At 48.1% G+C, this 25,102-nt stretch overlaps 1 protein-coding gene across 8 annotated transcripts in view; it reads left to right on the top strand.

Moving 5' to 3' along the window:
- cut (homeobox protein, cut) overlaps positions 1-25,102 on the top strand; it is a 98,310-nt gene that overhangs the window by 66,973 nt on the left and 6,235 nt on the right. For 2 of the 8 annotated variants that reach the window (XM_046615269.2, XM_046615268.2), the window contains exons 4-8: positions 12,126-12,444; positions 14,582-15,667; positions 21,998-22,346; positions 23,093-23,750; positions 23,841-24,126. In XM_046615269.2, the coding sequence (XP_046471225.1) occupies positions 12,126-12,444; positions 14,582-15,667; positions 21,998-22,346; positions 23,093-23,750; positions 23,841-24,126 (2,698 nt within the window). The remainder of the gene's footprint in view (positions 1-12,125; positions 12,445-14,581; positions 15,668-21,997; positions 22,347-23,092; positions 23,751-23,840; positions 24,127-25,102) is intronic. The other 6 variants (XM_046615275.2, XM_046615271.2, XM_046615274.2 and 3 more) reach the window with 6 other exon arrangements.

Raw genomic sequence — 25,102 nt, 5'->3', positions numbered from 1 at the left:
GGCCAAAGCTCCGATGCGAGCTTCTCACAGAGTGAGCGATCAGGGCCGTATTGCCGACGAGACATCGCCCCCTTTCCCTCCTTTAATTCCATCCCCCGTTACATCTTTCCGATTAGGCGTGGGGAATCTGCTCGGAGCTACTCCGGGCAACGGGCTGACGATAAGATAGGAAAATCGCAGCTAAGCGAATGAATCGTCGAACGGACCGTTCCCTAATGTCTCGATAAAACTAAAATCGAGAAACCGGTATCCGTTTGTTTTTTAAATAAATTTCACCCGGCCGCCGGACGTCGAGCAGGGACCGATTGCTGTAAGGTGCGGTCCTGCGAACGAGCGAGTAACGAAGGATCGGAAGAGGACGAGGAGATCGAGAATGAGGCGGAGGCGAACGGCGCTGCTCCTGAAATTCTCCCATCCTCGTCGCCTTCTCACTTTTCCTCGCGCGCATCGCCGCCACGCGTTGCCCTCTCGTCGCTCGACGTGCACCCTTCGTTTCCTCTCATTTCAATCTGACCATTGCCTTCGTCTCCGGTGCAGCGGCTCGACGCCGAGAGTCGCCGAAATCGCAACAATTCTTCCACGTTCAATCGGCGCCACGTCGGCGGATATACCTTCGCCCTCGCCCTCCTAGGTATATCACCTAATCTTCACGCGCCGCGCAAGAGACCCTCTCCTCTGACCAGCTACTGCAGCCCGCGTGGAAGTACCTACGCCTCGCGAAGTAAACGCGCCGTCCTTTCCGAGGGGTGCCGAGGGTTCCTCCGACGTCGTCCGTTCATCCTCTCTCCGTATACTTGGGGAAACTCGCCCAAAGTCGGTGGGAACTCCCGGCCGCCGATGGTGAGCGGGTCAGAAACTTCTTTGCGTCGGGCCATCCGCGTTGGGACCAAAGTTGGCTTAGGTTAGGGACAGGCGCCTTGCGTTGGTCTATCGACTCTGCGTCGACCTCCTTCGTGTATACTCCGGAAGTCGAACGTCATGCTAGGTCTCGACCGAGCGTCTGTTATAGATTATCTAAAACGGCAGAGGTTGCGGCCGTATTTACATCTGCTCTGTTTCTTTCGTTTTTTTTCTTTTTTCTTTTTTCTATTTTCTATTTCCTTTCGCACGCTCATTCGTAGCTCTTATACCACGACCTCCGGGGTGACGTGCATATGCGAAGGGAATGAGGCGATGATTCAACGAACACCGCAAGCAAGCAGAATTAAATTCTACGTATCGCAAATTGTCGTCATTTCTGTCTAAAATTGAAATGGTTACATTGATTTCAAGGCCGCGTTATCACAAATGCAATAATCTTACCGCATGTACAAAATATACATGTATATTATCTTTTTTATGTTACATAGGATTATAGGATCGAATCGTATCCCCCCCTCCATCGCGTAATGGTCCCCCAGGTCATTGCGTAACCAAAAATAAGAGTTCAATCCCTGACGTCCGGTTGTTACGCGAGCAAACCGCACGCGGTTTGACACCATTAACGGTGAACCGTGATTGCGAAGTAAATAGCTTTGAAGTCTCGAATCCTTTAATACTATTTCATTCGGTAAGATGGAATCCGCTCGAGCTTTGAACCGGCGTAGGGCGCAAGACACTTGACAACGATCGAGTTGAAAATATCAAGCCGAAAGGCACGTACAAGTATTACTCGAGGTACTGCAGTGGTATTTCATCCATGAATTCGCGTAACCATCGTGTAACCATTGTGCATACATACGCCGTGCGGTTGTTAATCGATGCGCGGATTGCGTCGGTAAGGTTCAATTGGAAAATCTCTGTGCGCACGAGGATGCCATTAACAGACTACTGCATGTGTTATTGGAAGAGCATTATATCCGTGCTCGTACCTCTGTAGCAGGGTTAATTACTAGGAATTGATAGCTCGCTCGCGTTACGCGAGAACATCTCTTTGCTTTCAAAACGTACAAACAACCTGGCACATTCCGCGAATTACGCAACCACAATATTCGATAAAGTGATAACGACCTGTGTGTTATAAAGAAAAAATGATACCACGTTACACTTGGTACGCGAAAAGTTGAAAAAAATATCCAAACAGCACCAACATTCGACACATTAGGAGAATCGGCGAGTTCGTCGTTGAACGGACACGGTGCTCCGTGACCTGAGAGAAACTGACCGTAGGTACGTTATATGTACACAGGTGAATTATACACACCGACAACACCGAGAATAAGGGTTTTCTCGAGGGACGTTTGGTTTGGCATAATATTTCGTGGGGTGTTTTGCCGAGGTGGGGAGAGGAGGGGGCCGCAGGGGCGGCTAGAGAGTTCGTCGACTGATGCAGAGGAGTAGGGTGAGTGTTGCGATAAGGGGCCGGTTACCCCGAGGAGGAGGTGGTCGGCGGCTGACGGGGGGAGGTGGGCAGATCAATGAAAGGGTTGCAGGAAGGATTGATCGCCGATAGGGAAATTTCGTTAGTTTCGGTCATAAAGGGTGGCGGAGGCGCCCGGAGAGGCCTAACTAACCACCTCCCTCGCCCCTGCTCGTCACCCTTGAAATTTCACCCTTCTCAGAGTGCGAATCGACGGCGTGAGAAGGGCGGCGGGGTCGACAGGGGATTTCGCGGGGGGTTTGGCGAGGCGCGGAGGCACACATCGGAGTATTAACGAAATTTTAACCAATCAATGAGAAGTTCATTAGCCCGTACGGCAAACCCCCGCCGCCCGTCCGCCTTCTACACCCTCCGCCGAGCCAGTCTTGGGGGAGATCCCACATCGAAGATAAAATTCAAACGACCTTTGTTCTCTAACCTACACCGTACCTCCGCACGCATCCCGAATACGCCGCCCGTCGTACTTTGAAATACGCTACCCGGTACCGACGGACCTCAAGTTGTTTCACGCCGTTCGCTCGTCCGCATCAAAGGCCCGCGTGCCCGCTGTCGAATATTCGCTAATTCTCTGAATAAACCTTACAAATCGAAGAATTTACTCCCGATAAAGAATTATAATCAAAATTATGTCTGCGAAGAAATCGTCGACGGTCGAACGAAACAAAATTACAAGAATTGAGCTGGTACTGTAGTAGTTTTTGCGAACGGTCGTATAATTTCGGAAATATTTAACTTGCGGAAGTTGAAAACCGCACGATTGCGGTCATTGCGCCGACCACCGTCCTCCTACACCCTAATGTTGTAAATTACGATTAGGTCCAACTCGTTGAGACAACCTCGGATAACTCTGGTGAGAATTCATTTTGTTTTAGATTTATTTTAACAACATCATACATGCTGAATGTTATTTTATTTATTTGTACATTTATTAACTCCGTTATGCTACACGAAATTTACCGATCAATAACACGAATAGTATATGATTTAGGGAGAGCTTGCTTCCTGCTGCGCTGATAACAAAGCGAAAGCCAAAGACTTCTTGGAACGTCGTTTACTGCCACCCGACGATTATTCCATAATCGTGATCAATTTTGAAGCTGATTGTCCTAGTTTCGTTATCGGCAACTTGGTGCGGTGAACCTTTGATTTTAATCTGACCTCTGCACTCCGTTATATGGATACGGACAAAACTCGTTGGGCGTAATTTATCTGTTACTTTCTTGCAACAAAATAAAAAAAAAACAATAGCATTTATTATGGAAATATTCAGCGATAGTCAAAATGGAGCTTGTAGCCCGAAACAGAGTCGATATCGTTCCGTGAGGACTTAGGGTCAAATGGTCAGTCCCAATCGGCAGATAGTATGACACCTGTGCGACGAGGATGGAGAATTCCCTTAATCGTTGAAAATAGAGGTATTCCAGAGGACGTAGAATTACTATTCCCGGTCACGCCGTCGCGAAGGGTGGTTCGCACGTATGCATTTTGTATCGTCATTTGTCTCCAATATCTCCCTGGCACCGCGAGCCACCCCCGGATGCCAACGCTACGCGCACACACCTCTTCCCCGCTGCTTTTTGCCCCGCATGCAGGCAGAGAGCCGCCGCTGTACGATATATCGAATAAGCCACAATGACAAAAAAAAGTCCTCGGTGGAAGCGAAGGTGCAGGATGAGGAAGGAAGGATGTAGATGCGGGGAGGATTGCGGCTAAAATCCCGCGAACGAGAGCGAGAGAGAAGCCGGGACGCGAGATATGCGGGGCTTCGAGTGAGAGGGAGGCATTTAAAACCCAGACTCGGAGAAAAAGAGATTTGCATTACGGAACGAAGGGGTGAGTTAGGTGGCTGGGAACCGTGAGCGGAGGGGGGCGGGGGCTGAGGGGAGGGTATCGATATGCATCGTAGGTATGGCGAGGCCGGCGGACAAAAAAGGGGCGGCGGGGGGGGGGGGGGGGGGGGGGTGAAATTCTGGCAAACGACGTCGATATGACGCAACTTATATCACTACGCTGTATTTTTACGACTAAGGTTTTCCGCCGCGATCTATGACTGTATAACACACGTGTATGCGGGAGCGATGGCAATTAAAGCGCTGTTGAATAGGAAAAATATCCGCAGCGGACGAATTCGTCGTCGCAATTTCGATTTCAGCCGGTTTTTATACCCCCGCCCTTAGAACAGGACCCGCAGGATGTGAGACCGTCGCGTTATCCTCGAGGGTGCAACTGCGTGCAACGATCGGTGCGGCATGAATATAGGATAGGAATTTTCGTCCCTTACCGATATTAAAAATTTCCTTCCTGTAAACTTGAAAGTTTCAATCGTTTCGCCTTGTTTCGGACGAGCTGATGCCGCACAACTTTCTCATTAGGCGGCGAAACAATACCCTTCAGTTCGCTTACGCGAAGTCTCGTGTGTTTATACATGTATTGTATGCACATGTATATATGACAGAGTATAATAATGCGCGTACAATCGTCACGAGGCTCCTGCTGCAGTTGCATCGAAGGTGCACACCGAGAGACCGCGGACGCACACTTGTTCGCAAGGACCGCGCATAAATGTCAGAGATTAGCGGCTGAGTTTCGTATCGAGCATTTCTGTCAATACGCGGACGGAACAATGGCAACAATTCGAAAGCTGCTGATTATGAAATAAATGCCCGAACCCAGGCTGTGCCTGCCCTGCCCTCCTGGTCCCCCCCCTCGCGTCACTTTGCATTGGTCCTGCGGTCCTGTGTGCGCCCTGACTTATATTATAGCTAGAAACGTGCAATTTTGCAATATGCGAATACGCCGCGTGTACGAAGGTAAAATGGGCACATTATACACACACACACACACGCATGTGATTCCACAATTCTTTAACCGTGTACATTTTATCCGACGACTCCACATCCTCTTCCTCTGATTCACCGTTCCCATACAGGAGCTCGGAGAACCGAAACACTTTGCAGTATACTTTTGTTAATTAGCACTCTCCAGGGTTAGATCTGTCCCGTATGAAGAGCGCAACGCGCCTTATTTACCGCTGTGTAACAGAAACCGAATGTTGTAGCTTGAGGTCTAGCGTTTTATAATGCAACAACGGTTGGAGATAAAAATGAATAAATAAATAATGAAGAACGAAAGAGTGCGAGAATGGAAAACAAGAGAGAGAAAAATTCGTTCACCGCTTCGAAAACACCGGCAACAAGTAGCCGCCGCAAATTGCCTCGCACCGATTAAACCGTCCACGCGCGGCGCCCGGCGTCTCGACGCTTCACCCTGCCGGTGCGTCCATACCTATACATTTTACCCTAACTGTATGTGCACGGATTTCGTCACTGGGGCCGAAATTTGGCGTTAATCGAACTCTAATTCGTGCGCCAGTCGCGACCGCGTTGAGGCTCAACTCTGGTTCTTTTATTCGTGGTGAAAAGGACAAATATGTACACGTCAACGCTGTTATCAGCTGTAATTATGTAACCTTAAGTTACGATGACGCTGTTTCAACGTGACGAATATTTCATACACGAATAGCTGTACGCGGATTGTCAAATTCTGTACGGAAGTCATCCTCCTCTCTCCCGTTCTCTCACGCCTCTGTTCTTCCTTCTCCCGCACCGCCTTTCTCCAGCTGCCGAGCGATGGTCCAGAGCTCTGATGCCTGGACATTTATCATTAATTCCTTTCCCCGTGGCAAGAGAATCGTCAGACGTTATTATCCGTCCGACTGGACGCCCCCTCCTTTCGCCCCCTGCTTTTTCTCTTTTTCTCTTTTTCTCTCTCCGTTCCCGCGTCGTTCTTCGCCGCCTATCCGTACCACCGCTCTGCTTCCCTGCCGTTCCGACATTTCTCTCCAGCGAACGTTCGAGCTCATACATGTACGGCTTCTCTCGTCTCGGCTTAAATGCTCCACTACCGTCGTCCTCGCGGACTTGCGCTTCTCCGATAACGCAAATCACGGGCGTGATTTTTATCAGTTTTTATTGAAGGTGTTCAACTCGTGTGGCGGGAGTGTGCACGGTATTTTATCAGATCCACGTGTACTCGGAGGCATAAATGGGTTATCTGTAATAACGAAATATTTTCAAGTCTTTTCCATCATCCGATTTTCATTATATTGCGTATTCTCTGCACTCGATGTTTCAACTCCTGAAGTCAGCCGACTCCGAGCTCTCCTCCACCTTTAGTCGTTGTACCTTTCCTGTGATTTTCAATATACATCGCATACGTATCATGCACACAATTCTAGAGACTGGCTGCCAGCCATTAATATCAACCACCCTCGGTTTAGTTTCTCTTTTTTTCGGACGTGGTACGTGAGAATTCAAGCGCGCCGGGACAATGGGGGTAAAATTATTATCTATACGCTCTTTGCGGTTGATATTCACGTGTAGTTTTTTTCCGAAGATAAGTATACGTCGTCTCTCTCGACTTCAAACGGACTGCTAACGTGCAGCACGGTATAGACCGCGTACATAGACGGTGACTTTTGTATTCGTGCCCGCTTGCTGCCGGAATCGAGAGAATCAAAATCCCCGAGTCACAAGAGGGTGGGAGCGACGCGGGAGACGCGAGGAGCCAACCACGGGGCTTGCGGGGGCGGAGGAAGAGAGAGCGGTTGACAGAGGGGGTTAGAGAAAGTGGGCAGGGTGACAGGGGGGAGGAGAAGGCGGGCAGAATGTATGATATTTTATTTTAGAGTTCTTCTGGCTTCCACTAGATAAGCTCTTGGAGGATTTATGCTTATTACAGCCACGTAGGTGGCCGCCGGAATGAGAGAGACTCGCTTGATACGCCCCTGCCACTGGCTGCAATGCACACCCCGGCTCGCGTAACAATACCTACCGACAAACCGGCCAGACACCCGATATCACTTTTCACCAACGAGCGTAGTTATCCGCCTTTCTTTTCTTCTCCTAACTCATCTCCTCGCTGCAGGACTCCGGCAAGGGGGGCGGTAGGGCATCGGAGACCGTGCAGAAAATACATATATCCGGCTGTCCCGAAAAGCGCAGCGATTCCGAATTGCGCCTCGGCTACTCGCGTATCAATTTTTCATACCCTAATCGCGTATTTCAGCCTTGGATAATACGTACGCGCCTGCAGCAACCGAATTCACCAATTATCGGTTCGCCTCCGTGTCTATTTATACGTATATTATCGCTGCCGCGAGGATCAGGCTGCGGCATACAGAGAGAGAGAGGGAGACAGCGAGTCGAGTTTAAAGAGGGTGAGGGGCTAGCGAACGGTGAAGGCTGAAGGGTGAAGGGCGAAAGGCGAAGGGAGACGTTAGCCGAAGGTAGAACGCGTAATGAGCCGAGATACATTCGACTGCGGCTTGGTGGAGTCGCGGCGGAGCCGCCAGCAGGGACGGAGACGGGGGTGGAAAGGGTTCGGAGCTCGAAGCCCGATCAGTCATTAGACAAGTGGGTATTCACATATATCGAGTTGTAAAATCGATACCGCTGTCCGCTGCCCGTGTATCCTGTAAGGAGCGATGGAGGGGATGAGATGCTCACCCTGCTTCCCCCCCAACCCCCGTCCCCCTCCCCCTCCGCACCCGACCACCCATCCCGCAGCCATCCAGCGGTGAGTGGGTGTAGAGGTGTACCTCTCTCCATACCTACCCCTTCGCGCCCGCCGTTTCTCTCTTCCTATATTTCCCTCCCCTCCGCCCCCCCGGCGTCCCTCGCCTCACGGACCCCTTCCTCTTGTGTTGCTTCGCTTCCCCTTACCGCGGCACGTATCCAGTCCTTGCATATTAATCCTACCCATAATTCCCACTTCCAGTTTCGGCAACCCTCTGTGTTCCGCTCCGAACTCCCTACCACCCTGCCACCCTCACGCCACCCTTGCGCCACCCCGCGCTACAGAGGGCGCCTCCTATAGTCCTATCGATTGAACTTTCTTTCGGGGCCTGGCTTTTAATTGGCATTCTCTCGTCGTGGCGAACGTGAGCCTTTCGACGACCATGTCCGGAAGGGTTAACTCACCCGCTCCCGTCCCATCCTCCTTCGCGTGCTGCGTGGGTACCACACCTCGCACAGTCTCCGGGTGGGTGTACGTTCAACTGATTCGATCATTCCGGTATTATTGTCTCCTGCCCGAGAAGAAAGATGATGCTTGATCCTCCCCACACCCCCTGCCCATCCAGTCCCTCAATCCAGCGGAACGTTCGAATTATTTGTTCAGTCACGGGTGCGATTAAAAAGCTACAATGCCATGTCCGGTGGAATGAATTGGCGGAAATTAAGAGCGCTCCGCAGCCGCGGGCTGCTCCTGTAAAAAGTCGAAGCGTCGAGCACGCGGCGGATGTGCTCGGACGTATACATATAACGTACGGTACTCTTTTATTGCAATAGATGTCCGTGTCCGGCTATTTTTTATAACCGGGGAAAATATGCGCCCTTCGTCTCGCTATGTAACGTTTAGAGTGGCGTATAAATCGTAGGTGCACGCGCCTCCGGCTCCGTCGAGTCGGATATACTTTTAACATCGGCAAGTGTTCGAATGCTGGGGAATGTGAAAAAAATAGGGACAATTTTACGGGGTGACGATTAATACGAAAAGAGCGGTGTGGCGGTGACGGTGGTGGACGAGCTGCGGCCTCGGCCGGCTCTTGCGGCGTCTCTCTTTTCATCGCACGTGGGCCGCGGAGCACGCGTCGTAAAATTAATACCAAGCCACGGCCATCTTGTTGCGGGTGTGTGGACGGTGGCGAGGGGGGTCTAACCTTAGTCGGTGTGTTAACTCTGAGCATGCACGCGACTGTGTGAGTGAAGATTGATTACACCGCGGGAGAAAATGTGATCAATAGGGACGCAAACAAAAGCTCTACACCCATAATGCAAATAGCAAAAATCATGGAGGATTAAGGCTCTGCCCGCCGCTTCGGGAGAAACAATAGTAAATTATGGTCGTTCGACGCCTCTGTACCCATCTCCTAACCGCCGCGCGGCTATAACTTGCAGCTAAATATCTATACCACCACCACCGTAACCATTTTCCACCGTACATGTCCCTACGTCGTATCCCGCGATCATACTCCCTTAACGTAGATTCGCATTTATGCATATAGATTCTCCCGAGCAACCCCCCCGTGCCCTTCGGCATGTATGAGTAAGCCACGGTATTGCCGATTGCGATTGTATAAATTGTGTCTCCGTGACGGATACGTGTGTGCGTGCCGCCTCCACCCCCACCCCCCATCCCCGTCTCCACGACCGCCTCGCAACCCGGTTCGCCTGGACCACGACTCTTCCCCTTTGAGTCACATCCACCGCGTCCATCCGTCCGGCCGGCCGGCCACCCGACTCACCACTACGACCATCGATCACGGGCCTCTCCGTTGTTTTTACTCCTTGGGGCGGGGAAATGGCGGAGGGGCGGCGGGGTGCAGAGAAAGGGGAGAAGGTACGAGAGAAAAGAGGCGGTCACTTCCCCTACTAATAAAATTTCACCCCCCGCTACCGCATCTAGTAGAAACGCGACGCTTTATTGTGTTGCGCTGTGTTTTGTTTCATGCGGGTTTTCATCATGGGTTATTTCATAGGTATGGGGAAGGCGACGAGAAAATTCATGTCTGCTCCTGGCTAGGATCTACTTCGCCGATCGGATATGTCTTACTCTCTCTCTCTTTCTCTTTCACTTTCCGTAACGTAATTTTGGCAAATTTCGCGTTAGCGGTAACGTTGAGGTTTGGGACAACGGGGAGAAACCCTAGGTAATAAGTGCAATTATAGCAAAAGGTTGATTTCCACCGGACAATTGCAGGGGACCTTCGGGTTTTGCGGTTTTTAGCAACGGCCGAAGACATTTAATTTAACAGCGCGGATCAGACCGGAGCTCTTGGACCACCTCGCCCGTTAATGTCATCGATACCGGAACAGCCCTGCTCGATCCGTACCTACCGACTGGCTTACGTTGAACGACAGATAAAATCCTGCACCCCTCCCCCGCCCCAGGGAAATTTGCAAATTTTAAAGTTGAATCTTTATTCCTGCTCCTCGTGAAGCGACCCTCACCTGTTATCACCGGCGTGTTACACTCGTACTTTGTTTCACCCTCTCCCCCTCACATTCGTTGCTTCATTTATCGAGTGTGTATAAACGTACACGATCCGATGCGAGAGACTCTTCTTTTTGTCAATTGTAATCGATATCGCGTATAACGTGGGCATAGGTATACTTCTAAAACTGCCGAGTAAATTATACACACGTGCATCAGAGCCTAGAGGCGTGTGCTCTAGTATAGTGCGTGCAACGCTGATGAATGCTCGTATTATTTGTGCCAGAGTTATACGTATACCTTTATCTTAACAGCCACGTGATTTGGAGTTACGTTAATTAACTGCTACTCGCAATAGTGAATGCGAATACCAGCAAGTAGGTGTACAGTTTACACGGACCATGCAAATCCGTTACAGTTTCGATGTTATAATTTGCGTGGTCGGAAGCATTTTCCGAAATTGCCAAACTCTGTTGGTTAATACACACGTTCCTATAAACTTTCTCTTCGATTTGAAACATTTATTGAAATTCGTCGAACGACAAACTTCACAAAGATTCATAAATCCTAATATGCATAACTCAAAGTCCGGAGGGCTAATTAAATACGTTAAATTTCTAACACTCAGGTATCAAGGTTGCATGTAATACGCAAACTTCTTCACTCACCTCTACTTGAAATGACACCAAAGGAGGTAGTTCATTTTAATTTGAAAACTTCATCTCTTCGCTGCGACTTCACACGTTTTATCAACTCAAAAAATGGGATTCAAAATTTGTGAAGCTTTGAAAATAATTGGCGTACTTTTTCCAACCGCGTGACTGCATAGTCTCGCGTTTGTTTGCACAGTGATCGGTTGTTAGCGAAAGTGCAGCGTGTATTGCAGATGTGAAAAAGCGATCGCTCGGCAGTGGCAGCCTCAAAGTAACACGGTTCATTTGATCATTTTTACCGCGGGGTTCGCTACGTGCTGCGGGGGCCTCGAGTGCACCGCGTTACGTTGATGCACTCTTGCCTGAGCGTGGTGCACGCCGCAAACCCTCCACCCATTTCCCTCGTGCGGGGGTGCACCCCTCGTACACATGCGAACGTGAATCCGGTAGTCTATCGTAATTGATCATATTCGCGAATCCCCCGCCGCAAACAACGACAACAACAACAACAACAACAACAACAACAACAACAACAACAACAACAACAACAACAACAACAACAACAACAATCACAACGAGAACGGGTATAACGACAACTTACGTGCACCCGTAGCTGGCACAAAGCGTCATTAAAACCCCGGAGCATCATCAATTCACTCTTGTCATTAATAAACCTACTTGAATAAACAACGACCTTGTCGTCAAAGAAACGTCGATAGGGCATGAATAAGCGCGGAAGCAATTAAGAAAGAAAAACCAATAAATAATTAATAACGAAGTAATCCCTCCGAGGGTATTTATCGGAGCCGATCGGGAAGGTATTATTTAATTCAATCCCTGATAATTACATTCGGTATATAGAGGCAATTACCGGTTCGAATATTATACCTTTTAGATGTATATTCTCAATAAAATTGACAAAGTACACCGCTTGCCGTAGTCTATACGCATTTATGTGTATGTATGTAAGCTTCTTGACCGTTACGGTGTCTTTGAGGATCCCAATGACAATTCCTTCAGCGAAAGCTTCTGTACGTAATTTTCGTTTGTTAGACCATTTAATTCGCATTTGCCGAGACTCGAACTCATCGTGTCTCCTATTTTTTATCACTTTACAGATCAGTCAGCTGAGCGAAGAGGTTACGAGACTGCAGCAGAGCCTGCAACGGCTTCAAGAGACCAGCACCCAAGCCACTGCCCGCCTGGAAGAGGAGCTGGAACTACGGAGACAACACATACACAGACTGGAAGTTAGACTCGAGAGACAAAGAGACTATGACGACCTTAAACGGGAGCTCAGCATCCTGAGGTCTGTGGATTTCTCCCAAATCCCGACCGGGGAACCGGGCAAAAGCCTGGAACATCTTCTTCTGGAGCGGACGAAAGCTCTTCAGCAAACGGAGAACTTGAAACCACCCACAACGCCGGACGCACTCGGTGAGTTAATTTTCTCGTATATTTTTCTCGAGCACGTGAACGACAAACTTTTCACAAACGAGGCAGCGAGCGAGCGAACAAACGAACAAACCCCTGTGTGCCTCATCTCGGGTGCAATAGGTGTAACGGTAGCGACATTGAAGCAGGAGAGAAAGGTATCTGCAATTATCCCGATTGATGTGAAAAAGTCTGTAGTATACGCGTGAAATTGAATTTGCACAGAACGATTTTCGATCAATGATATTAAAGAGGGTGTCTTTCGAACGTCTTCTTGTTGTGCCTTTGTTGAGTAACAGATGAATTGCCGGCAGGAGAATATACGTTGCACATATTCCAACGGCCATTATTTGAAATGGTAGCACGTCATCCACTCCATGCACAATTAAACGGGATAATGACAGAGTATTACCAAATGTCGACTCATCCAGAGCGAAGTTTCCATTATGTATCACGAGAAATTCTCTATCGTCACGTTTGAGTTGTGATTGGGCAACAGGTTGCGTACGTACGTGTGCGTATACGTATACCTTACGTGCATAGTCGGCCGTTCTTTTACCGTAGCTCGAGGGGCAACGTCGCCCATCTTGTCGTATCTGTCTATGTATGTACACCTAGCTCTGCAAGCCTGGGGGAATGGTCTCTCGAAACTACCTGTTATTACACGGAAAGGATTATTCTGTTTTCGAATGGCATCTGTTCACCCCGTTCGATCAACCGTTGGTACGACAATTATTCGTCGACGAGAACGACTTCGGTCGTCACACGCAGCTCGGGTCACTCGGATCAAATCGCTCAAATTTTTATCATGTCTGTAATGTTTAGATTTAGAAGCAAGCCTAACGGCGTATGACATACGCTGGTCCATCCCTTGCATCGGTCATTGCTACTAATGCTAATTGCTGCTGCTCTCATCTTCAGGCCTGATTCTCTAAGCTCGGTCGACAAACTAAAACCTTAAGGCTAAAAAAAAAGGCATCAAGCTATACTCGACAAGCTTTCAGAATAATCCTGCTTGTGTTGTGTACTGACTATCCTCTGTCTCTCTTTCTGTCTCTCATTCTCAATCCGTATATCACATATTCTCCGTCCGTCGGTATATTCCCATGTATCTATCTCTTCGTCTGTCTCTTTCCGTCAGTTCTATTCCTCCCCCGTTTCTGTGTCTCACGGCCGACGTATCCCGTCTCTCTTCCCATAACTCAATTCTTCCTTCCTCTCACCTCCTTTGTCTAATTTCCCATTCATCTCACTCTTTCTTCTTCTTCCTCTCCCACTCTCTTTCGTCTCTCTGTCTCTCTGTGTTTCTTTTACGCTTCGGCTGCACTCTTACCATACTCGGGCAGATCTGTGAGTCGGACGTCTGCCATGTATCTGTACTAACGTAACGAATTTGAAACTTTCAACGTAAATTGTGGACGCAATATTTGCCCGTGGGGCATTGTTTCGAAACCGAGTTTATTATGAATCGATCCAGGACGCGAAGAGAGACAGAGGCAGAGATACTGCAACGTCAACCCTTCTGATTCAAACCACCCTGTCTCCGTACCCATACTCCACGCCCACCGGATCCTCGTCCTCGTCCTCGTCCTCGTCCCTGTGGCTCCCCGTGTCCCTGCACCCCACAGTCGAAACCCCGAAACGTCGAAGCCACGAACCAGCACGTGCTACCAACGCCAAAGTCCTCTTCCATGCGCAACTCATCCTATCCGTTGTTGTCAACGTTCGCTCAAATTCAACGTCAAACTATCGCAGTTCTGTGAAACAAAAGCACCACTTATATCGTACGATGATCCTCCATCATGAGTGAAATATTTATTTCTCAATTTACCAGTTGGATAAATTCTTGTTTTTCATAATTGAGTACGAACACAAAACAATTCCTTTGATCCCACCGCACAGTCCGCGGACGTGCACTGCAATTCGCATTGTCGTTGCGGAGGGAACATTCTTCCCCGCAAGTCCGGTCGATCGGCGCGATTTACTTTACGCGGAAGACGCAATTGCACCACGCGACGTCCGTGAGAACGTAAAAGGAAAGAGAGACAGTTGTAACCTTAATGTGTCAGAGATTTGTTCGACATGGTGGTGAGCTCGTAGATTGGCTGACCCAAATGGGGCCCCTTTTTGGTGCTTGCAGGTGGCCTCGCTTCCCCCCTGCAGCCAGCCGCGACCGCCTCGCCCCACGGCGGCAACGCGCTTCCCTCGGCATCCCAGCCACCCCCACCACCACCGCCGCCGCCTCCTCTACCAGCCCCGACCCGATCCACCCCGACCCCTTCTTCGGCGACCTCTTCGTCCTCCCTGCTGTTCCATCCGCCGCTCCAAAACGTGGAGACGTTCGGCTCATTCCTCGGTGAGGAGATCGTCGCCAACTGGAGGCGGTCCCTGGAGAGGTCTATCATGAGTCAGCAGCATCCCCAAGTCTCGCAAAGCCAGCCTCAGCTGTTGCACGGGCCCTCGTTAAACCATCTTCCGTCACCGACAGATTCAACCAACACCCCGGCAAAGTCAAACACCCCCCTGGGTAGCGGTCTGGATGCTTCGGAAAAAGCACCGACGCCGATTCCCGGTCAGGAGACCCCAGCACCACCGACGCCCTCCTCGACGGCCGGCCTGACATCGCCGCCCAGCCTTCAACCGCCCCCCACCGTCGTCGAGCACCAGCACCAGCACCATCAACCCGCGCCCCCGTCAATGAACGGAATTCCGCCAAAGAGTCCCGTGGAGGAGTCCTGCCACAACAACAACAACTCCCATCATCTGACCAACAACAATATCGGCGGTGGTCTCAGTGTCCTCGACACCCTCAAGAGTCCCTTTCGGTTCGACGATCACAGGGCGCACTTCCGGTTCGCCGACGAACTCGGCGCAGCCGGCATGGCCGGACGCCTCGGAGAGTCGCTGATCCCGAAGGGCGACCCGATGGAGGCTAGACTCCAGGAGATGCTCCGCTACAACATGGACAAGTACGCCTCCCAGAACCTCGACACCCTTCACATCGCGAGGAGAGTGCGGGAGCTCTTGTCCATACACAACATCGGGCAGAGGCTATTCGCCAAATACGTACTCGGACTCAGCCAGGGGACGGTCAGCGAGCTGCTTAGCAAGCCAAAACCGTGGGACAAGCTTACGGAGAAGGGGAGAGACAGCTATAGAAAGATGCATGGCTGGGCTTGCGACGACAACGCCGTCATGCTGCTCAAATCTCTCATCCCCAAAAAAGGTGAGTCTTCTTATCCAATTTCCAACTTTGCGAGCGCGTGGTCCGTGGCCAAGAGACTAAACAAAGTGCGGGGGGAGGGAGGGAGGAGTAAGAAAAAGAAAATTTTTATTTCAAAAAATTACGCCGAGCGAGATGTGAGGAGACTGAGAAGGAAGAGAGACGCGAAGGAGGATAGCAAGGCCGGATGATGGTGGCTAGAAATTTAGACTACGGGACGAATCGTAGGTATAGGGTGCGCACGTATTCGTACAAAGTACAACACATACTCTATATATATATATATAATATATATATATATATATATATACATATATGCTTTTACCATCGACCACGCTATCGTACAAGTTTCTTCTATCTATGCACTGCTCTAATTTTACTTCAACGTACTAACAATGAATGTAGTAACTGCCGCTAACTAATTCAATTCAACACACCAAAAATATAGTAGGAAATTGTACATCTCCAACCAGTCAGACATATCATAATTTCGTTTCAACCTGTATCCGGGTAAAGGGATTTCAGTAGAGAAACTTTACCCGCAGCATACCTTTTGTATATTTTACGTTGCGAGAAAATGTTCCCGGTGACGTCTTGAACTCGTCGATAACCTGGTATGTATATATAACAACGTATGGAGGCTTTTGCCGCATGCCGGCGAGATTCGCCTTTTTCCCGCTTGATAATTGCGGGCTGTCCTAAATTAGAAATCCAACGTTCTCCCATGAATAATATTAATTATCTTAATTAAATTAGGCAGCCAACGGTACCTATCTGGTATCGATTGTTTGCTGCGTTTGGCAGCCATATTGTTTAGACTAATAGCTCCTGGGAATATAGCATGGCGGTAGGGGGTAAGTGGGGGAGGAAGGGATCCGAGAGATTCAGAGATGCCGGTCTGTATTTACCAAAGGTAATTTACACTTTTGGTTGATTGCATTGAATCGCGGAATTATTAGTTCCGCACGGAAGTTGTCACGATCCGCAATCACTCTCAATTCCACATTCCTCTCCTTCCTTATGTTATTACATTTTCGTCATTGTCGTGTTTCTTTTGCGATTTTTTTCTTCACACTTTCATCCGCAACGACTTCTTCGAAAATTAAACGAATTCTGCGGTGTTTTGTGTAACGGTATGTAATAGATTTTCATAATTTATATCTTTTATTATTATTTATTTATTATGGTTTCTTTTTCTCTCTCCAACGAAACCGCAACTTGCGTCGCTACCGTGTTGTACAGCTGAACTTTACGACGTAACAATTTATTTGTTTCACAAACACCTGCAAGTAAGTGCTTAGCGTACCGCATAAGCGGGGAAAGTAGAGGAAGAAGAGGGCAAAGATGAAGAAGGAGGAAAGGCAAGACCGGAGCTCGCGGCCCCCTCTTGTTTTGATCGCTAATTATTGGAGGTTTTGTGCTTCCCGGCTGTTTATAAATACAATGAGGCAAGACTCAATGGGATAAATATACTCGAAGCTTTGTCTGAAACTTCCATAAGCAGTTGTGATTTATGGGCAAAAATCAACGCCTTTATTCCGCATGAAAGGCATCCTACCGTGGCGGCAACGCCGCGCAAGTAGTATATAAGGTCGGCGATAAAACGATAAAAAGATAAGTTGATCCTCCCCGTTAAATATCTTTGCTAACGACTCGTTACGGTAGGTGGGCAAAAGTAGTACCAGTGTAAAGCTCGCGTTATACGCGCTACCTCCACCCCCCCCCCCCCATCCCCCCCCCCCCCCCCCCCCCCCCTATTCCCTACGCCTAGATGTGCGCAAACGAACCAGGTGTACATGCACGTTAGGTGCAATATCTTCACCCTTCGAGAGAATTATATCCATCTCTCAACGGGCACCGCACTTGTCGCTTATTTTGCCGAGTCCCTCGAGGAGATCGGACACCTCGTTTTCAACTCTTCGCCTGCCGTATAACAGTTTCGTAGAAAGAAATATTACACATTTCAATGGTAATTATACCGACGAGTTTTACAACTAGCCTACCGCACGGTTCGCCGAGTTTGCGATGACGAAAGGAAACGGCGCGGCACGTCGCGCATTTAAAACATGTCAATGAAGAAAAAAATGGAAGGAAAAAATACAAGAATAGAAATATGACGACAAAAGTAAAACGACGATGCGTCACGTAAGACAAAGACTGAAAGTAAATGACATTTCTCGCCAATTACCCAGTCGTGAAATTTTTGCCCGTGCATAACGCTTGGCGATTCTAAAAACCAAATCACCACGAGCAGTGCTCGCGCTGGTGAAATCCCCTGGCGTTATAAACCCGTCGGACCGCCGGAACAATACCTATGATACTCGATTGCGAAAGTTGTTATAATTTCATGGGAATCCGACCACGGACTTAAGAAATACCAATTGTTTTCGCGGCGCGAGTCTTCCGTTGTTGTGTGCATAATTGCTGCACCGAGCAGCTCATAGAAAATAGGGGACAACCGGGCGACGTAAATCGATAAGATCAACGAGCCGTTATGCAGCCCGACTCTACGGCACTGTTATAACACGTATACCTGTGTACATTGGAATATACACGTTGCGAATGCGAGCCACACGCGGTGAATCGACCGAGAACGTTTGTCCCATTTAATGCTGCAGGTATTGCCCCATTGTTGCCGCAACAACAGGTTGCCTTTGGTTGTCAATTTTTTTTCAACCAGGTATTAATATCAATTGAAAAGGATGTCGGTAGGTAGCGATATGATAATAACAATGCCGTCGGCCTCGTCCGTCCGGTTGTGTAGGTATAACTATAATGCGCCGCGGATAAAAGACATTTAAAATATTCAGGAATTGAGTAATTCCATAATTCACTAATTCAATGGCAGTTGTCGGAGTGACAGGTTCGGGGTCGCGCGTCAATGCGTTGTCGGTATCTCAGCCGGTCGCGTTTAGATGTCGCGATAAAAGCTCGCTTCGCGCTGACGAATTAGGTTGTTTTTTTACCCGTTATACCTACCTACCGCCACTTTTATGACGGCAAAAAACTCTGGGGAAAATTGGACCGTTGACGCATCGCGCTGTTTTACGAGCGTTTAATTCAACGCGGATTTCGATAATTTTCCTAACCTGAACGCGGCCCGGTTGCGGTTCGGAATTCGCGCCGAGGGCGTCGCACCGTCGGGACGCCACGACGTCGAGGCGTCGGGTCGGTAAATCAGATCGGCGCCCAAAGGGTCGCGGAAGGAAACGGCGTAATGGAAGTGACCCTTGATCGCCGACCGCTCCGACCTCTGACCCTATTCACCGTCGACTTGGCCCACCCACGCAACTTCGTGCCTACTTCCCTGCCCCAGACGATGGAGAACACATGGGAACCTCCGTTTCTATGGGCTCAACGGCGGCTAATTTTGTACACCGATGAGTAGCGTAAAGTTGTCACCTCGAAAAGCGCTGATAATCAACGCGAGGTCCATTTGGACGTGCGTTTCGACGTTTCTCGTTTTCAATTGATTCGCGCGAAAGAACAATTATCTTGAAAGGGAAATAAGAAACCGGGTGTCAAATATCCCGGAGACTGCAGGCCTTCGGTAGTATCGTAGACATTTTTTCGTTCGGCAGGTTGTCAAACAGTGAATTCGCTTTGCCAAACGCCATTCCGACAGGTTCGAGATTTCTTCCGAAAATCCTCCATCGAATATACCGCGCCGTATACTCGTATATATTGTATCCTGTGAATTCCTAATAATAGAAAGAAACGCAACCCTTCGCTGCGTGCAAGGCTCAGGTACGCATGTGCGTGAAAACGAATGTTCGTGTAAAATTTCTCACGCTGTGTTAACGGCTCCAAAGTAACTGGTATAATACCTTGGTCGCAATATATCAGTGGAAATTAAGTGCACGTCGGCAGGATAAAACTGTGCGTTGACCTATTAGCCGTAATCACATCGTTCACGAAACAGTCGAGGTATTTTCAAAAATATATACCTCCACCACAGGCTACTTATCGGCTCAGGCCAAGCTATTATTATCATCGAAATATGTATATTAGCTCTCTCCGATAAAAAACAAATGAAAGAGCTCGGCGGCGTCGCGGCCAGAGAGGGTAGCAAGGGGAACGAGGCCACTGCTTCGTTCACGCACATTCGCCAACGAATCCGACTCACGCATCGCGCGCCGCATCGTTTTCGTTATTCAGCTTAATTTCCCTATCATATGTTCCGTTTGGTTCGGTTCGCGACCGAAACTATAAAACGCACTATCAAGATTGAACGAGCTTGAAAAAAAGCTCCAATTTTCACCGACGAGGCTGACGATTGGATGCGTGTAATTATAAGGGTACGGTTTGCGCGTATTGGTCTCGTAACTTTGTTTGAAAAAATTATCGCGGTCTGCTGTAACGTCTATGAGAATATAACCCCCTTGCTTTCGAAGATTGTATGTAGATATAGTGATTCGAGCCAAAACGTTGATTATTATCATTGATGATGAATGTGGAGGAGGGGGTGGCGGGTATTGAAAAAGTGAGGATGATCTTCTCGTTAACGGCCGAATACACATCTTGGCATTTCAAATACGTATAAAGCAATCGACAGCTGATCCCCTCGAAATCTTGGCGTCTGATTGGTCAATTAGAGGAGAAACACGTAGTGCGAGACACTCTCGCGTTGGGGAGACCGCGGTTACGAGGGAAAGACGAAGAGAAGGGTGCCTAGAAGAGGATATTTTAATTATCATGGGTGCTCCACCGGATCCAGGGCTGCTTTATTGATTTTACGTTAGTATATTAATTGCTTCGTGGTTTGATCACAAGACTCCTGGGGTCGTCTCCCGCATCAAGAATCCCTGGATAACCTGCTGTATCCGGTGTAAAAGATCCTGTCACTGCTTCGCATCCGTTGCGAAGCTATCGATTGACTGCCGAAATTCGAGTACAGGATCCGATCGCGAAGAGGAAACCGCGCAGCGGAATTTGTAACGTAACTGCGTCCATAATGCGACGGTACAGAAATCAACCAGGGAAAAAAATATCGCAATATACATTCGTACACACATGTATATACATACGTACGTAGGTGCATTGTCGCAACGCTTGACTCCGTGCCAGAAGACTTTGACTGCGGTGCCAGCGATTCTCTGTTTCGAATGGCGCCGATGACTATACGTCTACACGGGAATCATACCTGAATCCCCCGAACTGCCTCCAATTTGAGGCAATGCGCGGGAGGGTGACGTTATTATTAGCGGTCTGGTCGTCTACATGCGAAATCGCTGCACATTGTTAGCCGGGTCACGTGTAACCCTCTTCGCATACCTACAAGGTTATTGCAAATATGGAAAATTTAAAGAAGAAGATAATGGTTGTATCTAATGTACCGTCGATTTTATATTCGAACACGGTATTTTACCGCGCAGTCTGCCTACAATTAACGCTCTTAGATAATGTTGTATATATTTCTTTTTTTTTTTAAATTATAAATTCTTGGTCTGGGTCATGTGTACGTAAGGGTGAGCAAACTTCGAAAGTGAAAGCTTGCAACAACGCTGGAATGTAATTTTGATTTCGTGCGTGTCTGTAGCCAGGGTGCCGAAGTTAGAGCTGGTTTTTGGGTAGCCGACCAAGTGTTGTAAAATCAACGTCGAACAATGACCAACGGTGCAGGCGTACATTGTCGGCTCGTACCACTTCGCCGGCTCTGTGTTGTTAACATTTTTGTCTTGCGTGTCGAGATGATCATGCCGCTATTGCCCGTTGCACGCGATGTGGCTTTTTCTAACCATACAATGTGCCGCTCATTTTCTCAACGTATAACATTCGTCTATAACCATCACGCCTGCAGTCCGTCTCCGACGATGTTGATGTTGCTGCTTCTGTTGCCGCTATACCTACGACTATTATAACTATTCTAATATCACCTTTTTTCCACCTCCCACGGATTACCAGGAAACGAGTAGTTTTGGATAATTTCGGTCGGTGTTCGTTCTAGTTCGACGTGGTCTGATCGTCGTTCCAATGCTTAGAAATAACTTTTTTCTTCACTCAGTCGGTCCTTCTTTTGTCCTTTTTTGTTCGACGACTCTCGGAATCGGTTATACGTATACTTTCCAGCTATGCATTATGTGCGTGTTCTGCGTGATACTTAAAGAGGCAGCAAAAAACTAGGGAAAGGCCGATATTAATTTATCTCGCAGGGATGAACTGTAGATCCTCGAAATTCCAGATCCTTTGTGCGAAACACGAAAAACCCCTGCAATGTATTTACATGCCCATTGCCTGTATTATACATATAAGCATATACGTGTGGAATACTACCGCCGTACAATAACCGATGAAAGACATGAGAACGCATCGCAAGTCGTATCTTACCCGTAGAGTGTGTTGCAGGCAAGGAGCAGGGAATGCCGACCTTTGCCAGAGGTCCCCAAGACGGTGGTCCTCAGGACATGAGCGACGAACGATTGGCCCACATGCTATCGGAGTCCGGACACCTTCAGATGCAGCACGACACCTCAAACGACGCCGATAGCAAGAGTCCGCATCGAGTTGGCTGCCCTAGCCCCTTTAGCAAGGAAAGAATCGACAGCCAAAACAGGAGACTAAAGAAGTACGAAAACGACGACATTCCCCAGGAGAAGGTTGTGAGGATCTATCAAGAAGAGCTGGCCAAGCTGATGGGACGCAGAGTTGACGATCTTCGCGGACACAGGGATTTCCCATCGAGGTGAGCTCGCCAATCCGACAGACCGTTTTTCAGATCATTCTTTTATCGTCCACATTTTCATTGCTATATCTCTCGGTTTACGGTTACGAGTTATACACATGCGCATAATGCTAATAGTTTTCTAGCATGCCTACCTCGGACATTTTAAATACGCTCATCACTATTGGACCCATTATAGTTCTAAAAATATAACACCCCAAATCTCAAGCGCTTTAACAGCATCGCATAAACGTAATGTAGTATTAATATTTACTCAATGAGCTCACTTTAGTACCTTCCTACACGCCCGACACCCTCTTATTATTGTTCGATATTTTATTACATCCACCGGTGGGATTTCCAATCACCCGATTTTCCGGAGTAAGCATGTTCCTCTTACGTCCGCACTTCGAATAGCTTTTCAAAACAGTTACAGTATCCGATTCCATATTTCTTCCTTTCAAGGTATTGCAAATAATTAATTTTTCAAGGAAACCGGACAGATATTATGAAATCAGTGAAGTTGTATTTTTTTAATTGAGAATTTTTCAAACCCGGCAAACGTGTAGCTTTGAGAATTAAAGCGATTCAACAATCCCTCCAATCTCCCGACAATTTTCCTAATTTCGCCGAAGCTGAGGATCACTTTTCTTGAACCGATTTAAAAAATGTCCCACCTGTTCCACAATAAATGCGCAATAAGTTGCCCCCCTTCAGTGCCAAATTGATCATCAATGAGGACAGCACTTAATCTCGATTAATCGCAGTGCGATGTTTCCTCCGTTTTTCAGCGGTGCCCAGGGTATGCAGGGGATGGATCGCACGCAGGACGACATTCGCCTTGCCCTCGACGCGTATCACCGCGAATTACAAAAGCTCAACTCTGGTCCCGGGCAAAATCCCGGCTTAGCCGGACTCCCCGGTCTGCCAGGACTTCCGGGCCTCTTGGCTCTTCAGCAGCAGGCTCTCCAGCAGCACCATCTCGCAACGAATGGCGGTGGTGTTCAGGACCTCAGTCTGGTCAAGGTAGACCCGCGGGCCAAAATGATGAACGGAGTTTCGGAGGAAGACAAGGAAAAGATGGAGGAGGCAATGAGACATGCGGGAAGTGCTTTCTCCCTGGTCCGACCGAAGCAGGAACAGTCCATCGGACCCCAGTCTACCCCGGGTGGTTCCAGCGCTAGTTCACCTCTGGGCAACTCGATTTTACCACCAGCCATGACGCCGAGCGAAGAGTTTGCCGGTGCAGCAGCAGCCAGTCCGCTTCAGAGGATGGCTTCCATAACAAATAGCTTAATCAGCCAACCGTCCACCCCGACTCACCATTCGCCGAATCAGAGACCATTGAAAGCGGTTTTACCACCGATAACGCAGCAGCAGTTCGACATGTACAACAACCTGAACACGGAAGACATCGTCAAAAGGGTAAGTCATAAATCCGTAACTGTTTATTAAACGTACGCGACAGTTTTCGCGTTGGACTTTCATTCCTATTCTGGAGACTGAATCGCCAAGATTTCTGTACAGGTGAAGGAGCAGCTCTCCCAGTACTCGATTTCCCAGCGTCTATTCGGCGAGTCCGTTCTCGGACTCTCGCAAGGATCCGTGTCGGATCTTTTGGCCAGGCCGAAACCCTGGCATATGCTTACGCAGAAAGGACGCGAGCCGTTCATTAGAATGAAGATGTTCCTCGAGGACGATAACGCGGTGCACAAGCTTGTCGCTAGCCAGTATAAAATCGCACCGGAGAAGCTCATGAGGACCGGCGGCTACGGCGGCCTGCCTCGTAAGTTTAACTCAGGTCAATATAGATGTTTTGTTACTTTATTCCACCAATCATAGCTCAAAAGCTTACTCAACGCAATCCAACCACCTACACAGAGAGAAAAATCTGAGAAAAATTACCCTGCTGTTACTATGATCGTGATGTAAAAGACACCTAATGTAGTTTTTACGGTGCTGCATCAGAAAAATGCGTCGTCACATTTTAAATTTTATGCTGCCGAAATACATAGTTTCTAAGCAAGGTAGTAATTTTTTTCATAAAAACCTATAATTTTTGTAACATGCATCAATAAAAAATGCATTAAGTATCTTTTACATCACGATTATAGACAGCAGGGTAATTTTTCTCAGATTTTTCTCTCCGTGTATGTGACCTCAAACACTGGCGGTTTTTCAATCTCACTCGTCGATACGTAGAAACTATCACGATGGGGATTCCCGGTACTTAAAATATTTCTATGGAAGGCCACTTATCCGTAGAGTAGCATATTTATTCGTGAAAAACCCCGTTCAAACTGGTTAAAACTGTAAAGGCCGCAGAAATGATACAAAAATCTCAAACCGTAGTGCAATTTATTAGCTTTTCAAGTTTAAGGGAGGGGGATCCGATAAAATTTCAATAATGTAGGATTGTTCGTTTTTAAAATAACTAAAAAAGAGGTGATCAAAAATTCATTCCAACACAGTTTAGATCATGGAAGCACGTGTCCTGAAAAAAAATGTTATTCTTTCGCGATGACCGTGTATATGCGCAAATAACTTTTGATGCCGGTACGCATGTACACTTTCATCGCAAAAGATATGATTTTTTTTTCAGTACACATGCTACCATAACCAAAATTTTGCTGGACTGAATTTTTGATCACATCTTTTTTAGTCATTTCAAATACGTAAAACTCAATATTATCAAAATTTCATCCGAATTTTCCCTCCAGTCAACGTATCGTACTTTCATCAACTTCGGACGCCAACTAATGTGGCATTGCGAAAAA

Source organism: Neodiprion pinetum, chromosome 3 (assembly GCF_021155775.2).
Source record: "Neodiprion pinetum isolate iyNeoPine1 chromosome 3, iyNeoPine1.2, whole genome shotgun sequence".
In the NCBI taxonomy this organism is placed as follows: domain Eukaryota; kingdom Metazoa; phylum Arthropoda; class Insecta; order Hymenoptera; family Diprionidae; genus Neodiprion; species Neodiprion pinetum.
This window is presented reverse-complemented; position numbering and strand designations above follow the sequence as displayed.